Raw genomic sequence first — 22338 nt, 5'->3', positions numbered from 1 at the left:
GCATGTTCTGCTTTTTATCTATTTATATTATAGTAAACGCGAGTAAAATCTTCGGGTCTTGAACGGTCAGTCGAGAAAAATAAGCCAATTGAAGATGTGATCTTATAATCTGGGACATTTCGTTTTGCTAGTTTTGGTCTAAATCTTAAATCTGAGAAATGATTGTAAAAATGTCAAAACTTAGCACATACTGTCATATTTTGCTTAAACCATTGGTTATGTCATGACCTTGCATTACTGTACACAGACTCACAGCAAACCAGACTAAATGACTTCCATTATTTTAATGGTCACAGTTGAAGCACATGATATAAAAGAATATTTACACTGATAGTTAAAAATAAAACAAAAAAAGTCAGTTTTTGACAATACACGCATACCCAACAGCTGCTACTACCTAAGCATGCTCCCCGAAAGTAGAAACCATACATTTAAAAAAAAAAAGCCACATTAAAATTAAAAAGGGAGTAAAGTGCATGTATGACAGACCTCCCTGTACAGACATTTCTGATAGACTGCAGAGAAGCTTCACTTGCCAGTCACAGGCACCCACCTAAAATGTGTACAAAAGAGATAACGATGAATAAAAAAAAATTAAAAAAGTACACACCCACATAGTAAAGTTGTGCTACACAGTCGCACTCACACACGGGCACAAACCAGATATAAAAACATGTACAGTTCCTAAAATGTCAACACTCACAATAAAGACCTTTACATCCCAAAGAGAACACTCACAAATATAAACTCTGCCTTAAACTCCCAATCCCCTAACCTACCCTTTCTCCCGCACAGTAAATACATACATAAAATGTCTAGTTTGAGTGGCATCAGGACTGTGAGAGGACACGAGAGGGACAAGTTTACTTCAGTTCATCGAGCGGTGAAGTTGTTTCTGACGGAGACATTCCAGGAATCCAGAGCCTGACGTTTGTGCAGGTCACATTTGGTTCAGACTTACTGAGGTATTGTGTAGTCAAAACAAACAAACAAAAAAAAACCCAGCATGCTTCTCTTTATCGTTTGGTACAACAAACTGCGGAAACTATGCAGCCATTTCAGTTGATGTCGGCTGATGTTCCTGTAACCAGCTCTGGATACACTGTTATTTGGGTAAAAACACTCATCTGTTGCATCTGTGCTTCGACCCCAGTTTGATTGGTATTTTTTTTGTCAGTATTGAGTATAGGGGTGCAAACTATCAGGGGTGAAAAGGGGGTGTTGTGACAGCCCTGCTAATATCTTAAAAGGGTACGGTTAGTAACATAGAGTAGCCCAAGAGTGCCAACATCAGTAACATTTTTAAAGGGAATTTGAACAATCACGCAAGCTAACATTAAGACATTAACATCAAATAACGTTAACACCTAATGTTGCAGCCAAACTGTGGTGGCTAGCGTTTGCTAAATCAAAACCACTCAACTTCATCGGGCTAAATAACAGTCCCAAGCTTAAATATGGTAAAACAAGCCTGAAAGGTCAGTATAACAGTAGTCATCTCAAGGCGTGTGGGCGGAGAAAAACGGATCACATTTAATTCCCATTGATACATGTTTGCACCCCTGTTAGTATTTCTGGCGGATTAATTCAAGTTTATCTGAACATGATGTCGTTTGGATGTTGAATTGATGTTGGGCAGATTCATTCACCTGTCAGATTATACCAGCTGTATCATTTTCTTGCCCCACTACTCCGCACAACCAGCAAATATTGATGGAGAGACGCGAAAGCATCGGAAGAGAGAAAAAAAAAAAAAGACACTACATTCCACCCAACAACAGGTGGGACTATTCAATGAACCAACAGCGATCGAGTAAACATCAAGTTCATGATGGAGGACCCAGTGACGGTATAAAGAGTGAATATGTGCAGGCTCAGGCATATAAACATCTAAAACAAGTTATTCAGTTGGGTGATTGTTTTTGCTGCTTTTTGAATGACTTCTTCTGAAAGTGTTTACACGGCGCAGTGCCTCTCCCAATATGATTCGTAGTTTTGATTCAGTTGACTGGACCCTTCATAGCCTTGTCACTTGTTCTTGCACTGAGAGGAGTATCTTATAGCTCGGATTTCACAGAGGAAAAAACGTACAGAAACTTTTTTTTTTTAAAACACATCCTTTAAGGCAAGAGGCATTGGTTTGTTTTGCTGAATGAATCCAACATTATGCACTTGATATCCAATTCTCACAGGTGTGCATGATCCCTCTCTCCCTCACACACACACACACACATACACACGCACGCACGGTTGTGTTACATGGTATGGTAAAGAGTACTAACAGTTCTTTTCTTAAGCCGCCTCAGGGGGTGAGTCCTTCCATATTGCTGCCTGGTTGCCATAAGTGCCGGGCCAGGCAGATGCAGAGAATCTTGGTCAGAGTGCGGGAGTCCTCCCTTCTGCATTCTGGATGGTGGAGAGATTTGAGGTGAAGTTTCTCCAGCAACAGAAAGCCTCTCTGCGCCAGTCCCGATGACTTCTGGCTGCTGGTCAGCAGAGGAAGGGGAATTGTGGACCCGCTGCTTCTTGGACTCATCGCTAGCTGTGTGGGTCGGAGGTTCTGCGGAGGACGGGGCCACAGAAGAGCAGCTGAGCTCCCACTCGCTCAGGTCATTGGCAAGCAGCTCCAGACAACCCAGTTTGGCCAGAGAGGCTGAACGCTTCATGAGGGACGGAGGGGTCAGTCCTGCCTGGCGAATTCTTGCTTCCACCTCTCTGACCCGCTTCTGTAGAATGCTACCTCGCTGCTGAGTGGTTCCGGCACACCTGGCCTTGTGGGTTCTGTCCATGCTCACCTGCTGCAGAAAGGCACCCAGTTCGCACAAAGTCTCCCATGTCTCCCTCATGAAAATGTCACTATGAGGTCCCTCTGCGGAGCAGTCCCAGTCTGTGCCTGACTCTAACTCGGTCACACCCTCCAAACACAGGAAGTTTACAGAGGCAAAGGTAGAATGGGCAGAGCGGTGGAAAGAAGAAGAAGAAGAGGTAGAGCGCAATCTAGTATCAGCAGGCTGGAGTTTGTGTCCTTTTGTGCTACGGTCATTAGTTCCTACTTTCTCCATCTCAATTACATCACCACTCTCCTGTTTAACTGGTCCAAACTTATCATCATCATATTTCTCCTGCTCTTCCTGAACAGCCCTAACTTCTGACACCTGCACGGGAATTAATACATCCTGTGGATTTGACATTGTGGATGCATCGACGCTGGCTGGACGACGCTGAGAGCTGCCGGAGAGGGACGGCGGAGATGAGGACGACGATGGAGTCTCATGCTCCTCTTTCATTCTTTGCTCAAGTTGTCGCGTGACACGCCGCACGGACCCCCTCGTCCAATCGCTGTAGAGACGAGCAGGAGCCGCCTCCTCCTCTTCTTTGTTTTTCACTTCCTCTTTAACATTCTCAGATTCCTTCTGTGATAAAAGATCGGCTTCCTCCATTTCCTGCATTGACTTCCTCACTTCCTGGTTCTGGAGGCCTTGAGGTTCTGTGTGCACTGCCTGTCCTGTAACCTGCACAGGGACGGCAATTTCCTAAAAAGAAAAGAGAGAGATAATATAAAAAGAGAAAATTCAGTTTAAAGGCCAAACAAAAAAAAATTACTATATCCAAAATAAATAATTTCAAATAAACATTCTAGTAAAATAGATTCTGATGTGACACGCTCTGCAAAAAGCATTCCACCTTTTGCCACCAGGTGGCGCCCTGGATTCAAGAAAACAAAAGCTAAACAAAATAAATGAATAATTTGCGAACAAATTTGACAGCAGAGTTCAATATACTTCCAAATGTCCAAAAAATATTGAAAATGATCTATGAATTATTTGAATAATCTATATTACATGAGGCATAATCTTACACAAGGATAGCCTTGAAAGGTCAAAACATCTGCACACCTATGTCTAAATACACAAACTGTCAGTGCATGAGAGGAACCTGAGAGATGCTCTCAAGAAATGATATGTGACCCAAAGCTTAGACAATAAATTGAGCGTTTGCAATGGAAATAAGTGAGTCATAGTTTGGAAAAGTTAGTAGCAGTAGCCGTACCTTTCTTTTCTCCTCCTGCTTCCCCTCACTAGTGGAGACCTCCTGAGGCAGTGGTTGTTGTTCTTTGCCACAACTCTTCAGCTGGGCCGCCTGCTGCACCACAGCACAGTGAGTTTTATCATCTTGACTCATTCCCTTGAACTTCTCTCTGGCACTGAAAAAGTTAATGTGATCCGCGCTGTGGCCGAACAACAACTTGTTGTCTTGTGGAATGGCACTGGGGTAGCTGATAAAATCACTAGTGGAGGGAGGATGTGCTGCTAAATTGTCCAAAGACAAGCTACACATCTGTTGGTCACAGTCTGTTTCTTTGACAGGCACTGGTGCAGACAGACACTGGGGTCCAGCCTGTTGTGTGCTTGGTGTTTCTGTTATCATGGGCTCAGGCACTGACACCAGCATGGGTTTTATCACAGGCAGAGCACAGGGCAGAGCGCAGGGTAGAGCGCAGGGCAGCGCCTGCGGTTTGATGACCTCATCCGTGCAGACTGGAGTTGGGGATGGAGCAGGGGAGAGGGGCAGGTGGTGAAAGGATGGAGGCGGTTGAGGCTGGCCCACTAAAACGCTCTGCGCAACGGTCACCATGTCTGTCTTTTGAGGCTCAGGCACCACAGTGGCAGCCCTTGCCTGGGAAAGAGGAGGTGATGTGGGCTGCTCCTGAGAGTCACATAAGCCGTTTGATAGGGGAGGTGATAACGGAGACACAGAGCCAGCTGTGGATTCAGGACAAGGGGAATCCAACTGACTGATTTGGACTTCAGCAGAATGAGAAAGAGCCTCAAGGCTTTGAGCTTCAGTATCACCTGATACAGCTACCACCCCCTTAAAGGAGGAAGAACTAAGCTGATTGGAGTGGATGCCAGTATCAGGCTGGCTAGTGGAGTGTTTTGCTTTGCCAGCGATGGTTGGAGTTCCCAGTGAATCCAGCAGTTCTTTCACAGAGGGACCAGGCGTGCTGCCGGCCTGGTTATGGGGGTCGGAGCGACCCAGGCTGTGCGCTTGGCCGTGAGATTTAGACAGTGGCTCATGGTGCTCCGACAGGTCGCTGTCAGAGTGAGAACGCCACAGTTTGTTGTGCCTCTGCTTGCTGCGTCAGGGGTGGGGAGAAACATGACACAACAAAAAAGAAAAACAAGTTTTTAGAATCTTTTCATGTCACTCCAATCCTCTTCATGCAAACACATTATCATACATGTTTTTAATGTCATTTTATAAGGTTATTGTGCTAAATGTGTTGTGTCACAGATAAACACGATGCCGATATGAAATGCAATTAAAAGCTGCACTAATCAGTAGTTTATTAACAGTGGATCAAATGTCTATGTTCAAAGTGAAAGGTGTCACTATTTGTGTTTATTTTTCAGCCTGCAAACCCAGCTTTCGTCAACTTTGTTTACGGCCGCAGCAGGCAGCTGTTTTAGGCAAAAAGCCAGCTGACGCTACCTTTACAAAGACCCGACATTACCCAATGAGCAAGCACCTGGCGGTGGCGACGAGTAAAGACTCTCCTTTAAAGGGAAGAATCCTTGAACAAAACTGGGTTCATTGGCCAGAAAAACAGCTTCAAATAAGTGCTAATGTTACTCTGTATCTACGGGATGTGTAAATGAGCAACCATCTGCTAATGTCAGCCATGAGCGTGATAATATGTGAATGTTGTTTTTACAACTGAAATAAATACACAACAAGACCTGAAGGCAAAATTATGAACTGAATTGTGGGCCAACTTAAATTCTTCAAATTGTGTTTGAAAGGTATTCAAATTATTAACACATCTTTAAGCAGTTTTAAGAAGTGTGTGGGCCTTTCTGATTAATCTGGATGGTTTCATTTCATTATCTTTAGCAATCACCTCATGCAGTGTTGGCATATATATACTTGATGTGTGTTAATGCGGCTACCTGGCCAGCAGTATTCCCTGATATTCCTCCAGCTGTCTCATAAAAGAGGGGTTAGGTTTGGTCACAGCTCGACGCTCTTTGACGTAATCAAAGGCTTTCTTCAAATCCCAACCGTACTCCTTCATGGCGTACGCGATCACTGTGGCTGCAGAGCGACTTATACCCATTTTACAGTGCACCAGGCACTTGGATCCAGCTTTCCTGGAGGAATCAAGTAGACATGTCATCACTGTCAACAGTTCAGTAAGGCAGTTTTTTTCTTCTAAGAGCTAATCCTTTAAAAAAAGACTAACTAGAAAAGATAGTGCCCTATCAAAATGAGAAGATCAGAGAAAAAAAAAATGGAGAACATGCAGTCGTCATCAGAAACTCACTTGGCTCTAGTTATAAACTTGTAGGTGTCATTCCAATAAGCAAGCAGGTCAGTGGCCTCCTCATCGTAAACACGGATGTTGTGGTACTCAAACACACCGGGGAAGAAGTTATCAATCTCCCTCGTTACATTAAGGATGTACTGAACCCTGAGTGAGAATAAAAAGGAAAAGATAAGAAGAGACATTTAATTTAAATTTTAACTAAATTACTTTTATGAGATATATATATATATATATATATATATATATATATATATATATATATATATATATATATATATGTGTGTATATTATATTGTTTTATTGACTTCAATGCGGCTCATACTGTGTTGTCTTTGCCCCCCCCCCCCCCCTCCTCCTTACCCGCTATTTTGCAACTCCTCCAAATTGGATGCATTCCACTCAGATCCCTGTAGGAAACAAAAGCAATCCTCAGACTAGTTCAGAGCCTTCAACTGAACTTTTCATAATGCTTAAATCCTGTTGCAAGGCATGCCCGAAATCCCATGTGCACTTCAACAAAGTACCTTCAAATTTGGAGGAATTACACAAGAGTAGCTCATATTTTGCCAGCTTTCCCAGACATGGAATAAGCCTGACGTACAAACAATATTCATGCATTTTACTTAAAAAGAACTGGGGAACTTTCTATTCTTAAATCAATTCATTTGTGATGTAGCTCTTCTGGTGGATTTCAGTGTAATGAGACCAACCAACACTGTTGCCAAATGCAGCAGTCGTACTCCAGAGGTGTTGTGAGTCTTACCAAGAAGACGTGATCAAAGATCTCAGTAGGACTGTCCATCTGGCCCAGAATAACTATCATCTCATTGTCAATGTACTCCTTGAACTCTCGCAGGTTGCATGTCATATGCATTTCCAGCTCTGTTCGGATCTACGGAACACATCCGGCCAGGGAACAAAGAAACACACCGAAAAAATCTTAGAAGAGCATATCTAAACCTGAAATGCAAACATTGCGTTTTCTTGTTAAACATTGGTGAGCATCTTCAAATCCAGCATCTGAAGCACTGACTCACCTCTTTGCAGGTGACATTCTCAAGATCTTTCTGCATCATGATCTCCCTCAAACTGCTTTTGATCTGACGCTCTGTCAGCTCTCTTTCTGTAGGTCTGCAGAAACAATAAATATCATTATCTAGGGAAATACATTTTTTTAAAAAGGGGAGAAAATAAAAAAGGTTAAAGAAAAAACATATTCCACATGATCTAGATACTTACGCATCAGAGAAGAGCACGGGCGAATCGGCACGGTGTGACTGTACATCTTGCATAGCGTTCCACTCGTTGATTCGTGCCTGGTCGGAGTAGACCCTGCTTTGATAGTAGCTGACCCACGTGAGGAACAAGCTGCCTGGGAAGTAGTTGTGACAACGAGCCACCTCACACGCTTTGTGAAGCGACTGGAGGGCCGACCTGCGAGTCCAGATAAGGGGGAGAGAGTCTCAATTAAATGGCAGGAGCATGCTTTAGATACTAAGATGAACACTTTCCAACAATTTAAGGGCAGATATGGGTTTCCGTTTCCACCAATATGTGTGATCAATACAGTGTGACTCACCACATGGCCTGCACAGAAACCGGCTTGAATACATGCACTCTGCTGTCAGTTGACACACTGAACCCCCTGAGAGTAAAAAGAGAGTAAGCACAGAGAGGGAACAAAAACATAAAAAAAGACATTAAGCCATTTAAGTAGTGTAAATGTAAATGTTAAGTAAATGTGTGTTGCTCTGCGATTACACGTTGGATATTTTCTTACCCGTCTCCATCCAGATGTATTAATGTGTCGCTCCATAAGGGTAAAACCAGCCCTACAGAACACGAGCTGGGAGTGGGGAAAAAAGGAGTTTAATCCACAGTATCAAGACAGACAAATACAAGCTTGTGTATGTTACCGTCTCACCTATCCACAGGACTGAAATCCATTCCCAGCACCACGCTCTCCTCCGTGTCTTGACGTCCATTAGTTGAGACCACCACCATGTATCGGGTGATCTGAGTGTGGACGCTCTCCAAACGAACCGCCTGGAGTAGGAAAGACATTAGTGGATGTATTGACAGCTGATCCAGACTGAATTTTGTATTTGCGTTATAGTGCGTGTACCCACCAGTTTGATGTTGTCCTCTGGTCTGAGGAGAGTGAACATGGTTTGCAGATGCTGCTGGATGTCTCCTGGTAAAATGAGAAGAAAAAAAAAATCATATTATATGAGTGTCAGGCACTGTGGTTGTAGATAAATAGCAGCTATTCTTTTGACTAACAGTACTATGTATAACCTGTCAAGCGTTCTTGAGGAAGACCTGTTACCTCACCTGCATGTTTGCTGCGCAGCTGTGAGAAGCGAGAGGCAGACGAAGGAGAGGAGCCATTTCCTCGAGGTAAGAAGAGAGCAGCTCCTTTAACCGTCAGGAAACTTTCACTGATGCTGGACAGATTGAGAGAAAAAAGAAATCCTTACTTTGGTTAACTGATTGGTTCATTTACAGAAAGATAATCGAGGATTTTCTGCCTTTCTTCATCTTATTGGATAGTAACTCTTTTGGCGTTGGGATCATACTGAAAAAGCAATATAAAAGACACATGTGATGGGATTTTTCCACCACTTTGTGTATAGCCAACACTGTTGTATTTTGCTTCTGAATATTGAGTATGAGGGATTTTGTAGTCTAAAAGTTGAATGTGTTTCAATAATGGTAATTCAATCTAATGTTTTATTTGAAAATACACAACATCCTTTACAAACAACCTATACAAAACAATAATGGGAGAGATTTGTGTGCCTCTATGAGCTTCATTGTGCAGTTAGTTGGTTCCAATAACATGCCGGCTTAACTGAACTGAACATGTTCATTAAATGACAGAAGGCACGACAGACAAAAGACATAATGAGTCACAGAAGGGAAAAAAACAACAAAACTGTCCACACATTTAACCATCCAATCCTCTTCTTTACATGAATCAACTGAGCAGACCGAGACCTTCATGCAGATGTTATCTTTGTATTATACTGTGGCAGAGACTTTCAATGCCAACCACCTGGCATGAAATTTGGCCTTTAGAACTGAGTTTCTTGCAGCTATGTAACAGACTTAAGATGCAATACACTGCTTTGATTTTGACATCATGCTCTGATGTTTTTTTTCTTTTTTTAAATGGTCATTATCATAAGCAACTAATAACCAACAATGAGTTTTCTGTCCCTAAGATTAATCTTATACCATTGTATTATGAAACTGGACAGGACGCCAGTCTACCCACAGGACATTTATAAATAAATAAAGATAAATAAATGAATACAAGTGTAAATGCACACACAGACTGAACTAGACATATGTCTTATACAAGTAAACTATGTCTTGACTTGGTTGATCGAACAGCCAATGAATCACTTCCAGCATTTGTTCTCTAAATAAAACTCAAGAGATTAATCACATCCTCTGACTCACTAACAATATGTGGCAGGTACACCGTGTGCCTTTCCTGCTGTGAACCCTCATGATGCATTTTAGTCGCATCTAAAATAAAGTAAAAAAAGAAAAAAAGATGGATTGACTCCTGTCCTGTCCAGGCTGTACCCTGCCTCACGCCCAATGACATCGGGGATCGGCTCCAGCCAACCCCTGCGACCCCAATAGGGACAAGCGGTTGAAGATAAATGAATGAATGTAAAAAAAGATGCATGGTGGAGAATGCATATAAGCAGATGATTACGGCATCTGGCAGACATTTCCTATGGAGCAAAGGGAAGGAAAGCTCTTCCAGCAGCCCCCAACTCTGCTGCAAGGTGTCATATCCTTCCTTTTAAGTCATTATGGGAAAACCACATGCTTTTGTCAAACAAGATCCCTGTTACCAAAATGTTGGAAAGATTATGACCTGACCTGTGTCAAGACAGGATATAGAAGGGACTGTCCAAGCAGGCCTTTAAGTCAGCAAAAAGTCAAAACACTCATTGATATACAGAGAATAGAGTCTCAAGATGTTATGCAATTCATGGTTAAATGGGTTTACATGGAAAGCATGGGGCTCTGAGCACAGTGTAAACTTACAGCTGATAAATGTCCCCCTGAGAGATCACGGAGTTCTCGGTGAAATAAGGTCTCATGTTAACGCCGCAGCAGGCGCAGAAGCAGCCGGCCGATGAGCTCCGTGGCGCGGTCACAACACCGGGAGGCATCGCTGCTCTGACGGCGGGGGCAGGGCGCACAGAAGCGGGGTGTGGATAGTCGCTGTTGTGGTGTGGGTGCGGGGGTCACTCCACACTGTTAGGGTAGTTGTTAAAACGAAGTCTCACTATGATATTTTGCTTTTAATGGACATCACGAATTTAGGGAATTATCCGTCAAACACGTCATAAAATAAGGATACTCTTAAAAAAGCGCGTTGATAGTCTATAATGTTCAGAAACGTCAAAGATATTAACAGGTTAAGCACATGCTATGGCAGAGCAGGTGCCTCTTCTCATCTGCTCACTGATACTGTTCCGTTTGTCTGCAGCAGGCTGCGGTAAAAGCTGCCGCGGGAGGGGAGGAGACACACATGGTCCAATCTGTGAAAACAGCCGTCTGTCGAAGGATGTATGAGGGATTATTAGTGCCACAGGAGGAGAAGAGACATAGCTGCCATTGACATAAACACGACTTTAATAGAGGCAACTCTTGTGTGAGGAAATTAAATTAATTGTTTATGAAAAGCCATAAATAAATAAAATAAAAAAATCACCATTGGACAATATGTCCAAAATCTTCTATTCCCACATGTGGAATGTCATATTTCGATAATATCACCTAGCCCATATCATGTTTTCTGGAAATTCATTAAATAAATAATCTATATGAAATAACCACATGGAAAAGTCTATTTTTCTATACTCCTGTGTGAATTGAATACTTGTAAAGTAGCTTTCTAAGAACTTTGGTGCAAAATGAACATGACATGCAAGGATCATGTTGTCCAAATTACTTTAATTCACATATTACCATAACACCATTTTGGCTGCTGTTTTTGGTTTGACCTTTTTTTCCTGACTTGAAGCCTCCTTGGACAGTCCCTCTATATCCTGTCTTGAAACAGGTCAGGTCAATCTTTCCAATATTTAGTTACAGTGATCTGGTTTGACTAAAGCATGTGGTTTCACCCTGATGACTCAAGGGAAGGATATGATGCAATAGAAACAATATACCAAAAAAAATGTATATACAACAGAGATTTTTAAACATTTTCAAGGAATTTAATTAGTTAATGTGATGAACTATTAAAAAAATGAGTTTACCCGATGCACAATGCAAATTAAACTATATGAACTAACAAATAACTTTAGACTTAAAATGACTAGTTTAGTTTAGTGAACAACAACTACGCAACATGACATCAGCAGGTATAAAGACATAATCTCGATCTGTCAGGAGAGGATTTTCTGGTAGTGGGCTGGTGTCATTTTTGTCAATAACATCTAACCCCACTGACGGTTTTCTCTTTTCTCATGGCAACAACAGCATCACAAACTTGTTAACTGAGCTTCCATGACAACAATCCACCTGATTAAGCATTAATTACTCCCCACACCCAGACGGGCATCCTTGGAGAGCGCGGGCCTAATACAGATCACACTTGTGTTGTGTGTGACGAAGTTGTGTAACCAACTAGGTCTGTAGCCTTTAGGGAAAATGTTCACCAGAGTCAGAGACACCTGACACCTTAATGTGCTGCTGCTTCCAGCAACAGCACAACAACAACAACAACAAACGACAAAAACAACACAGCAATGGAAAAAAGATTGAGAAATCCGAAAGTAGACATCAGGGGACCTGTGAACTGACGAGAAACTTGACCTTAGACTTGGTTACGCTGCTCACTCGTGGTTTCAATTTATAGGATAGATTACAAACTGGGGGGTGAATGCGTGGCCACCTGACTGCCAATTCATATCACAGGATAAACAACAACTGCAGTGGTGTTTTTCTGTTAGCATCTGTGACATGTGCAATACTAAGTGTGTACTGTATGAAATGTGTGTGTGTTTTTGTACTCTTATATGCTTGACCCTCCTTGATCAAACAGCAAGGCGGTGTCGTTCAGTAGCAGGATGAAGGGACAGGATGTTACAGGCTTTGACGTCCTCTCAGACGTTTAAAATATTAAAGTATGAACACTAGATGGTGTAAATACTGTCAGGGATTACATGTTAACATTAAAAGACACAGAAAAGTATGAAACAGCAGAAGATCAAGAGGTCAGTGTCGGCATAAACACTGTGAATGTTTAAAAGCAGACAAAAGATACACTAATGAGACTTAAAAACTCATCAGGAGGCCTTCATCACTGACTGATAACAGCTTCCTAATCTGACAGTTGCCCAATCTACACCTCAGCTTCCTGTTCAACTCTCCGTGCTCCACCACAGCATTTTTCTTATTGTGATGAGGGCCCGTCTCTGACTTTCTCACCTCTACGTTCTCATCGCCTTCTCCCCATCATCTTTCTTATTGGTTTCATTGAGGGAAATAATCAATGAATTAAGAAGATATCAGTTACATCTGTTATAAAGGCATTACAGGTCTAGATTGGAACAGTCCTTGGCCGTAATCCTGTTCTCCAATACTGTCTGTGGACTCTCAACAACACGCATGCTTACATTCGAGGTGTTTGACTCGTCTCTGAAGTGCCACCTTGCTGTTCTCGCGTTTAACTAATTGAAATTGACACCGTCCAATCACAAGCAGTGTAGGCCAGGATGTGGTTGTTACATGCAGACAGACACCAGACACTCCGCTGTTGCTGTCATGTCTCCACGTAAACAAACACAGACAGTCACCTTAGTGATTACGGCATCGCATATATAATACAGTACAACCGCAGCTATTCTGTGCTTTGCTTTATCTATGGATTTGAAGCACAAAAAACAGCTTCAATACAAATATACACACGCAAACACACAAACACACATGACAGACTAGCCTCCATCCTATGAGCAGTTGAGTCTTGTATGCATTTTGTAGACAGGAAGTCAATCAGATTATTTACTGTCTAATCAGTCTGCCCGACAACATGTATTAGATTACAAGTAAGGGGAAATGATTTATTGGGAGAGTCTTAGAGGCACACAAACCAATAAACTGTAAGCTGAATAGAAAGGAGTAGAAAAACAGATTACATCGAAATAACGCCCTTCTCACACAAACATTCATCTACAAAAACAATTACGTAGATCATAAAAGACCGGAAGATAGGCGTCATAATAAATTCCTCTTTCTCCCACTGATTTCACCTCTGTAGGTCCTCTAGTGACGTTGCTGCTTTAGCTGGCGTCACTATTCTGCTGATGTCACAGGGGTTTAATCAGCAGCACAGCAGTAGGCCCTGCTTATGCAGACACACAGCATCTAAAGCCTTATTACAGTCTGAATGAATGTCCCTACCTAGAGATGAGCTCTGCTGCAGCTGCTGGCTTCTACAGCATGACAGGCACAGATGTCAGCAGTTGGGAACACTCATTCAGTATTTAAGTGTACAGACTCACTTTTATTTAGCAATTTTGCCTTTTTTTCCAACACACCTGAGACTCTGATGTGTTGTGAATACATCACACCTCGAGCTCAGACACACCGAAATTAAGAACATGTGCTCAGTTTGATCCTGTGTCCCTGTGTTTGTTGTTCAATTATTTCTTAGCTCTAAGCCAAATGTGTCAAAAAAACAAAATCCCTGGCTAGATAGCTGTTTACACACAATCGAACAGTGCAGCACCTTCCAGCAGAGGTGTGTACGTTTATTTGTTTACACAAATTGAACATTGAAGTTAACTCAGAAAACACACACCATTTTAAAAAAGTGAAAGCATTTCAAAGTGCTGTTTTCTACTGGTACAGTTTTATCCTGACTTTCATACTCGCTGATACCTGATCCAGCATTTTAGGCAGTATCTGAGGCATTTTCGATACTGGTACTGGAACAACTCTATTGACAGGAAATGTCAAGTACCTAATACGCAATGTCTTAAAGTTTTACACTAAAGAAATAATGAGCCACTAACCAGCGCAATAAGACTGATTAACAGCACATAGACAAGTGCAAACAATGATAAATGGTCCAAATCTTAACATCTGACAGCGCTCCACCATTCAGATGGCAAACGAATTACAGTATCACCTGGCCTCTGCAGCCCAGTATAATCCAGTCAAGACAAGGCCCAGCTCCTCCCTCCGAACCATATGCTCCGAACTTGATATTCATATTTCCTTATTTCGTTCTGTTAGTTTTATTAAGTCTATTGTGACATACTACAGAGGTCAACTGAGATTAGTCCCATACTACGAGGATGACCCGCGCTACCTCTGATCCATAGCGCGTCTGCCTCCATTCGAGAGATCGGTGGTTCGATTCCTGGCGCCTCATGGAATGTCCACATGTCAAAGTGCCCTGAACCCCTAATTGCTCCCTGGGCTGTGCATGGGTGTGTGAATGTGGTCTGAATGGTTAGATTAGATGGTATTTAGACGTCCACTGCCATCAGTGTGAATAGGTGAATGTGACAAGTAGTGTGAAAGCGAAAGAGTAGTCAGAAGTCTAGAAAGGCGCTATACAAGTACAAGCCCATTTGGCCACGCATAGCCAAATGTGTATATCTGTATGAAGAGGAAGCATTAATGGTCAGATAATCTTAGGACTTGAAAAAATGTATTTAAAATTAAATTGATTTACAAAATACGGTACATCAAAGTGACATCTGAACTGTTACGTATCTCTGTGCAAACGCAGACTGACACACGGGCACACACACAGACACAGTATGTGAATATAGATTTCACTCCCAGCTGCACAAATACAGAAAGCCCTCTCAGTTGGATAACACAGAGCTCCAATGACCAGACAGACACAGAGGCACTCTGACTTTGGGAGGGGCTACCAATCTGCCCCTGGATCTTCTGACCCACATACACAGACCTGACTCACAGAGAGCCTATTGCCCTCTAATGGACAGCCAGTGAACCACAGTTAATTATCTCCTACATGAGAGGATTTTAGGATTTAATTCGTTATTAAAAGGCCAAAAAAAACAAAGATGGAAGTAAGAGTGTTATTGCAACTAAGGTTCACGAGTATCATGAGTATCTAGAACAAATAAACACAGTAGGCAGCAGAAGGAAATTGCTGATCGCTGGTGGACTCAAACCAGTTGTAAATGTGGGTGAGTGAAACAGGATAGACCAGATTCCAACTCCAGTTCAATGCCAGAGGCAACAAGGGACAGCACAGGATTGTCAGAATAGCACCACAATAGAACAGCAGCTCTTTGTATCAGTAAATGAAGGAAGTCCAGCAGGGTCAGACACATTTAATGATTAATCATCAAGGTAAAGTCTATTTGCTCCCCCGTTCATCTAGGTTGGGCCACATCAACGTCAGAGTTCAGGGGCAGTACCATAACAGGCCCTCTGTTCAGACACTTCAGTAGATGCTCGTTGTCTCCACTCAGCCTGGCACTACATTTCCAGTGTAATGTTACCGTGATTTTCATAAACTTCAGCAGGTGATGCTGCTCAATATCTATCAATATCTTACCTCCTCGGCTGAGAGCGACGGTCATCCTCCCCACTACCGGACTCCTAAACAGATAAAATGAGAAAAATATATTTATTAATGTGTACATATGGAACATTATTTGACTTTCAACAACTGAGCATGGAGGTGCTGTGTAAAGAACTAGAAAGTGCTGTATCCATTAAGACATCAAATTAAAATAAGCTTTATTGGCATGATGATTAGCAATTAATTTACAATAATATGCAATAATATCAACAATCGTACAATAAGTAATGATGTTCTGACACCATTTTTTCCTTCCCAATACAGAGTCCGATCCTTAAACTTGCGTATCGGCCAATACAGAGTACCGATCCGATACCAATGTGTTAAAGAAAAATATAAACTGTGTGTGTGTGTGTGTGTGTGTGTGTGTGTGTGTGTGTGTGTGTGTGTGTGTGTGTGTGTGTGTGTGTGTGTGTGTGTGTGTGTGTGTATATCTATATATATATATATATCTATATATATATAGATATAGATATATATACTAACTGTAGTATAACTAACTATAAAAGCTGTTGTATGACCTGGCTCAGGTAAAACCTTTAAAGTAGAATTTTTTCAGGGCTAAATTGTGTGGTATCGAATTGGTGCCTAGACTCACATACTCGTCAATACCTGCATTTCAAATACATAAAGGCATTAAATACCAATTAATAACATACATAACAACACACCTAATGTTTAATAACAAGTAGTGAGGAAAATGCAAATAAACAAAGTATCCCACATTGGGTAAAACAAAAAGAGTAGTTTGTGTATATCCAAATTCACAAGCACACACACTTGTATAAACACATGTGCAAGTAGCATCCAACATAGTATTCACTGCTGCCTAAGCAGAGAGACATGAGGGAAGGCATGAGTTCAGCTTCAACTCAATATGCACACCCTCCAGGAAAATGACCTCAGTCTGTTTTTAAGGCGTGGCTGGTCAGAGAATAACACATTCACACACAAAAACAAGCAAGGAGAATAAGAGACAAATCCAAATCACACTGTGGAATATGAAGCCTTGCTAAATGAGAGGGCTAAGGATTAGTGGCAGATTAACACCTGGCTCTTATCTTGCAGGGCCTGGCTGGTACTTATCGTGTTTACACTGCTTTACAGGCCTTAACAACATTACAAAACCATTAACAGCTTCATAAAAGAAAGACGTGGATTACTGGTTGATGAGCAAAACATGAACTTGTGCAGGGCCGCCTCAGTGTGTTTTGCTCTGACCGAAGCTCGGTGATAAGGATGAAAAATCAAATCGCAGTACTTTTTATTATCTGTGAATGGATAGTAAATGTTTGATGTAACCAATGCAAATAATGTGGTTTGTGTATTTCATTTCCGGTGTGAGGTTAACACAGTACACAGTAGATGTGTGAGGTTTTGACCTCGTTATTGTTGAAGCAAAGTAGGGATTGGTCTCTGGATAGAACATTTTACTACCAGATCTTGTGATTCTGCCGTCCGACTCCATATCAGTAAATATTTAAAACAGATCTTGGATTGTTGAACACTATACAATCTTGATTGTCTATGTGAAGCAACATGATATCTTTAGAAAAATAATTTTATTAATCTGTACTGTTAACTACATAGTGGAGGCGTTTTTCAGTTTCAGCTGTTGTGTCCTACATTGTGACTCAACCAAGCTTTGTTTAGATGTGAAAGATTTTGCATATAGGAAAGTTTGAGAGGATTTTTCCAAAGCTTATGGAAATGTGTAGCCTGAAAGTGCAGGCTGGGCAGGAACCTGCAGGACAGGAGACAAGTCTGTGCTGCACTGAGAGTCACAAGTTACAGCATTGGATCGAGAGTCACCAGGTTAAAACTAGTTAAGGCATCTCCCCTAAAGGCAAAATATGTAGTACAGTGTGTGTGTGTGTGTGTGTGTGTGTGTGTGTGTGTGTGTGTGTGTGTGTGTGTGTGTGTGTGTGTGTGTGTGTGTGTGTGTGTGTGTGTGTGTGTGTGTGTGTGTTTTTCCTCTTTATTACAAAGTAGAGACACACCAGTGAGGGTGGACAGCTTCAACGTAAGAGTCAAGTAAAGATGGCGGAAAGAAAAAAAACAACTAGCAGACATCTCATGAGGGACTTTACACACTACGCACACACACATACGCACACATCACATGACAGCAAGACACAGGAAACCAGACATGCCTGTGCAATGCGTTATCACTGTATGTGTGTGCAGGCTGCAACTTAAAAGCATATTTTTCAATAAGAAAATGCTTCACATCCTTCACCACCCCTGTCTGCCTCAACTTGCTAAATTAGACATATGCATAACTTCTTCTTCTACTTTTACAGCTCCTGCTGTGGCTCACGATCACATCTCTGACATACAAGATCAGTCAAAGGATAGAAAATACAGCACACCAAGTTACTTTGACTGTGTACTCCTTGATACTGATTGCTACTGATGTTGACAAGCTTAAAAATTATTGTTTCATCCACTCTTTCATATATTTTGAGTTGCTCTGGATGAGGGAACAATTGACCCAAACTTTGTGTACAAAGCAAGACAGTTACCATTATACCTACTACTCACAAAACCGGTTTTACTCAGAGAATACAAAACATGTGAGGGTCCCTTTAAAGGCCACAGGAGTGAGATTGACTGACATGCCAGCAAGTTGTGACTGGGGACATAGCTGGGCGTAGAAAGCAATTTTTATTTATCTGCAAATTTTAATCTTCTACTAGGTCCAAATAGCGAAGAAATGGATAAAACAATCCAGGATGCAGAACTAACTTTTATAAGTGGTTGCAAGGCAGGCAACTGTGTATCAGATTATGGTTAATGAAATATGATTGATACATCTTGTGTTTCCAGTAATTAAAATAATATGCAGTTGTAAATCAGCTTAATAAGAAAATGAGACATAAAGTATAAAAGCTTTATAACATTAACCAAACAAAGTTCTTTTCTTTCACTTGTTTCCACAGTCAAAAAACTGGTTCTGACACTGACACCAATAGGATTCCAGGTTTACTATCCACTTCTATTTCTTCTTAAATCAATACACAAAAGCTTATTTACCAATTATCGACATGTTCTTTCTTTCTTTTTTGTGGGAAAACTTAGGTGACTCTCCAGCAATGTTTAAATATCACTATTAAATAATAAAAATTGATTTGTTTTGCGGTGCATGCTGTCCTGACCTTTTATATCTTAAAAAGAGTGTTTTCCACTGATTGTACCAAAGGCCAAGAATAGTTTGCCAATTTCTCAAAATGGTTGCAAGAGCCAACCTGTAACCTGCAGGTTGGGCAGTATGCAAATACATACTGTGAAGCAACATGAAGTTATTAATGTCAACAAATAAAGACTTTGCAATAACATTTATAGTATCTTATACCATGATAGCTATCCCTTGCGTGTTTTAGGCCATTGCGGACGAAGTTGTGAATCAACGAGCAAGACTGCTTTATGACAACATTCATTATACCCATATAGAAGTTACACCGTAACACTGCTGAAGAAACCAACACTGGGAAGTATCACATGTACCAATGACTGCTCAACTCCCATGAAAAAAAGGACTGAAGACATGCTGTCAACTGGGCAACCCGTTATGACACATCATCAAAGACTCTTAAAGCTCTGACTTTAATGGTGATTTTTTAATTATTACTTTAACGTTTTGGTTTATTATCATGCTGCAGCATCTCCTTTGCTCTTTGCGTCAGGCCTGAGCTCCTCCATCTACGGTCATCAAAACTTTATCAATACACCTGTCCAACCAGCATAAACATATAAACTTGTAGAAAAGCTATATTTCAATCTGCTTTGAAACAATAATAGTATAGCTAAAGAACCAAAGTGCAAACCTAATGACACGTGTCCCTTCTGTGATCAGTACAGAGAGCAGAATTTATACAGGAAGTGAAGGCTTTGTTGTGTGAAACAAACACAGAACGACAACTGAATGGAAAAAACACAGAGTATATACGCTTGTATATTACTTCCTGATTATTTGGTGGGTTCTGCTTCTGTAGAAACAAGAAGAGCAGAGAGAATGCCAACAGAAAGAAAAAACACCTGCTCCTCTGCTTTGCATGGGCAATGGTCTGCCTTTAAAAACACACACACACACACACACACACACACACAGAAAGAGACAGGCAGACAGGTAGAGAAAAGTGCACACAGACAAGGACTGAGAGATAGCCTGGGGAGGAAACAGACCAACAGTGACAGACAAAGAGAAAGACACACGACCACAACCGTGTTTACATACCGAGACAGCACACAACAATAACGCAAGAGCAAAGACCAGCAGTCATGCATGTCACAAGGGCTTATTACGAGCGGAAGTGCATGACATAGGCCGACTCCTTTTGTGGACGTGTTGATGCAACACTCATCCGACTTTGCTTTCAATGTGAATGTACAAAGAAAATTTGGTCTGGTTTAAATTATTTCATTTTCCATGCCCCCATGGACGCTCATAATTTTTCTCTTAAGGATGTTATATGTTACTAGGCCAATAGTAAGGATATGTCTCTAAATTATGAGGTAAAGATTTTTATTTTAAAAAGGGGAAAGTTTTCATTCATAAGAAAATAATAGTGGCATTTAAGTCACTTCTGACATTTCTTTCCCTAATAGATCTTTAAAGACTGTTACAAGAATGTATTTGATGAACTTCCTCAAAGTAATATTGTTTCATTTACTCTATCCTCTATTTATTCTTATAGTATAATGAATATACCCCTTTCGTGGTGTGATTTACTGTGTATCCTATTACAATTTGAATGTACAGTATATGTCTTGTGTGTGTATAACTACTTTATGTGATTTTTTCTGCTCTCTGAAACGGTATTGTGTATTTGTATGTTTGACTAATATTGTAATTTTAATGCACAAAAAAACAGAAAGAAAAAAAGTGCATGGCAGTATTTCCTGGTAGATAGCCTAGCTAAACTGCAACTGTAGCCTACAGCTGAAAACCATAAGGTTGGCTAAGGAGAATAATTTGCCTTCACATTATTGAACCTCAAAACCAGACAACTCTCACAACACTATCAGGAGTGTTATCATCTTGAACAGAAGTAGCTAAACTGACATTTGAACCTTTGAACTGGCGGAAATGTGCATACAGGAACCATGTCAACAGGGTACAATAAAAAACAGAAGGGGAAGCGGTCTGGAGCTCCTAAGCAACCGTTGCTAACTGCGTTACATGTATAAAAAGCATTTAAAAACACCATTTCCGAGCAGAAGGTTATTTTACATTAAGAGAAGACGTTGATATTTCTAATTGAAATTGATGAGCGGCTGTGTTTCACGCATGCGCAGGAGTACAAAGGCAAGGCACTTTATGACAGTCAGCAGCCGGCAAAAAGACAGCGGAAATGAAGCCTCGAAATCGCCTTCGACAGCAAAGAGGTTCGGGTTTGGCGGCGGCGGTGGTGATGGTGGTGGTGGTGGAGGCAGCGGTAGAGAAGAAAGGAGGGTTTAATAGTAAAGGCGGCTCTTACCGAAACGCAGGGGCTGGAGCTGGTGCTGGGGGTCGGTGAACGCTGCACGGTAACCAGCGCCATTCAGCGACCGGGAAGCGGACACCTGAGATGAAGCGACAGCGGCGAGACGAGCATAATTGATGTGAGGTGGGAGAAACCCCAGCTGAACCCCGGATTGTTGTTGGTCTCCTCTCGTTTTTTCCTCGCTCTCTCTACCGTGGACTATTTGACTACTCCCCGGCTGCTTCCTCTGTCAGCGCCACCTGCGCATGCGCAACTCCCCTCAGTTTGTCAATCCCAATTAACCCTATGTGTGCTGGACGTAAACAAAGCAGCGATGAGTAGGGGAGACAGGGGGCAAGTTAAACACTTTTTGGTTTTGATGTCATAACTCAAAAACCTCTTGAGCTATTTGGTTATATTTTTTATGTAGGTAATTTGTATTCATGTTCTACTCGTTGACAGTCATCAAATGTTTGTACAAGAAATGTGAGAGCCACAATATTGCTTTGAAGTCCAGAAGTCAAATGTTACATCTGCCCCGAGCTGCCCCCATGTGCGGTTGCTATAGGAACAAGACACTTGAACAATGAACACACAATGAACCTCAAAGAATATATACATATATATATATATGTATGTATGTGTGTATATATGTATGTATGTATGTGTGTTTATATATGTATGTATGTATGTGTGTATATATGTATGTATGTATGTATGTGTATATGTATGTTTGTATGTGTGTGTATATATATGTATGTATGTATGTATGTATGTATGTGTGTATGTATATGTATGTTTGTATGTGTGTATATATGTATGTGTGTACATATATGTATGTATGTATATACAACCATCAATATATACATACAATCATAATGTAATTATACAAATATGCGTGCAGATTGCTTTTCATAGTTCTGCCTTGTTCAATG

At 41.3% G+C, this 22338-nt stretch overlaps 1 protein-coding gene across 1 annotated transcript; it reads right to left on the bottom strand.

Annotated features, from left to right (window-relative positions):
• Nucleotides 1–366: 366 nt before the first annotated feature.
• On the bottom strand, nt 367–21604 carry ssh2b (slingshot protein phosphatase 2b). The gene is made up of 15 exons (XM_083927131.1): nt 21419–21604; nt 15912–15955; nt 8663–8775; nt 8458–8522; nt 8253–8374; nt 8109–8174; nt 7908–7973; nt 7568–7762; nt 7366–7459; nt 7092–7220; nt 6689–6735; nt 6326–6472; nt 5952–6152; nt 4051–5137; nt 367–3533 (listed from the first exon to the last, which is right to left on the bottom strand). Exons 1-15 carry the CDS (start codon nt 21479–21481, stop codon nt 2256–2258), a joined length of 3717 nt encoding a protein of 1238 aa, XP_083783257.1. The 5' UTR covers nt 21482–21604; the 3' UTR covers nt 367–2255.
• Between the last annotated feature and the right edge of the window lie 734 nt (nt 21605–22338).

The sequence above is a fragment of the Echiichthys vipera genome (assembly GCF_963691815.1).
Source record: "Echiichthys vipera genome assembly, chromosome: 14".
In the NCBI taxonomy this organism is placed as follows: domain Eukaryota; kingdom Metazoa; phylum Chordata; class Actinopteri; order Perciformes; family Trachinidae; genus Echiichthys; species Echiichthys vipera.
This window is presented reverse-complemented; position numbering and strand designations above follow the sequence as displayed.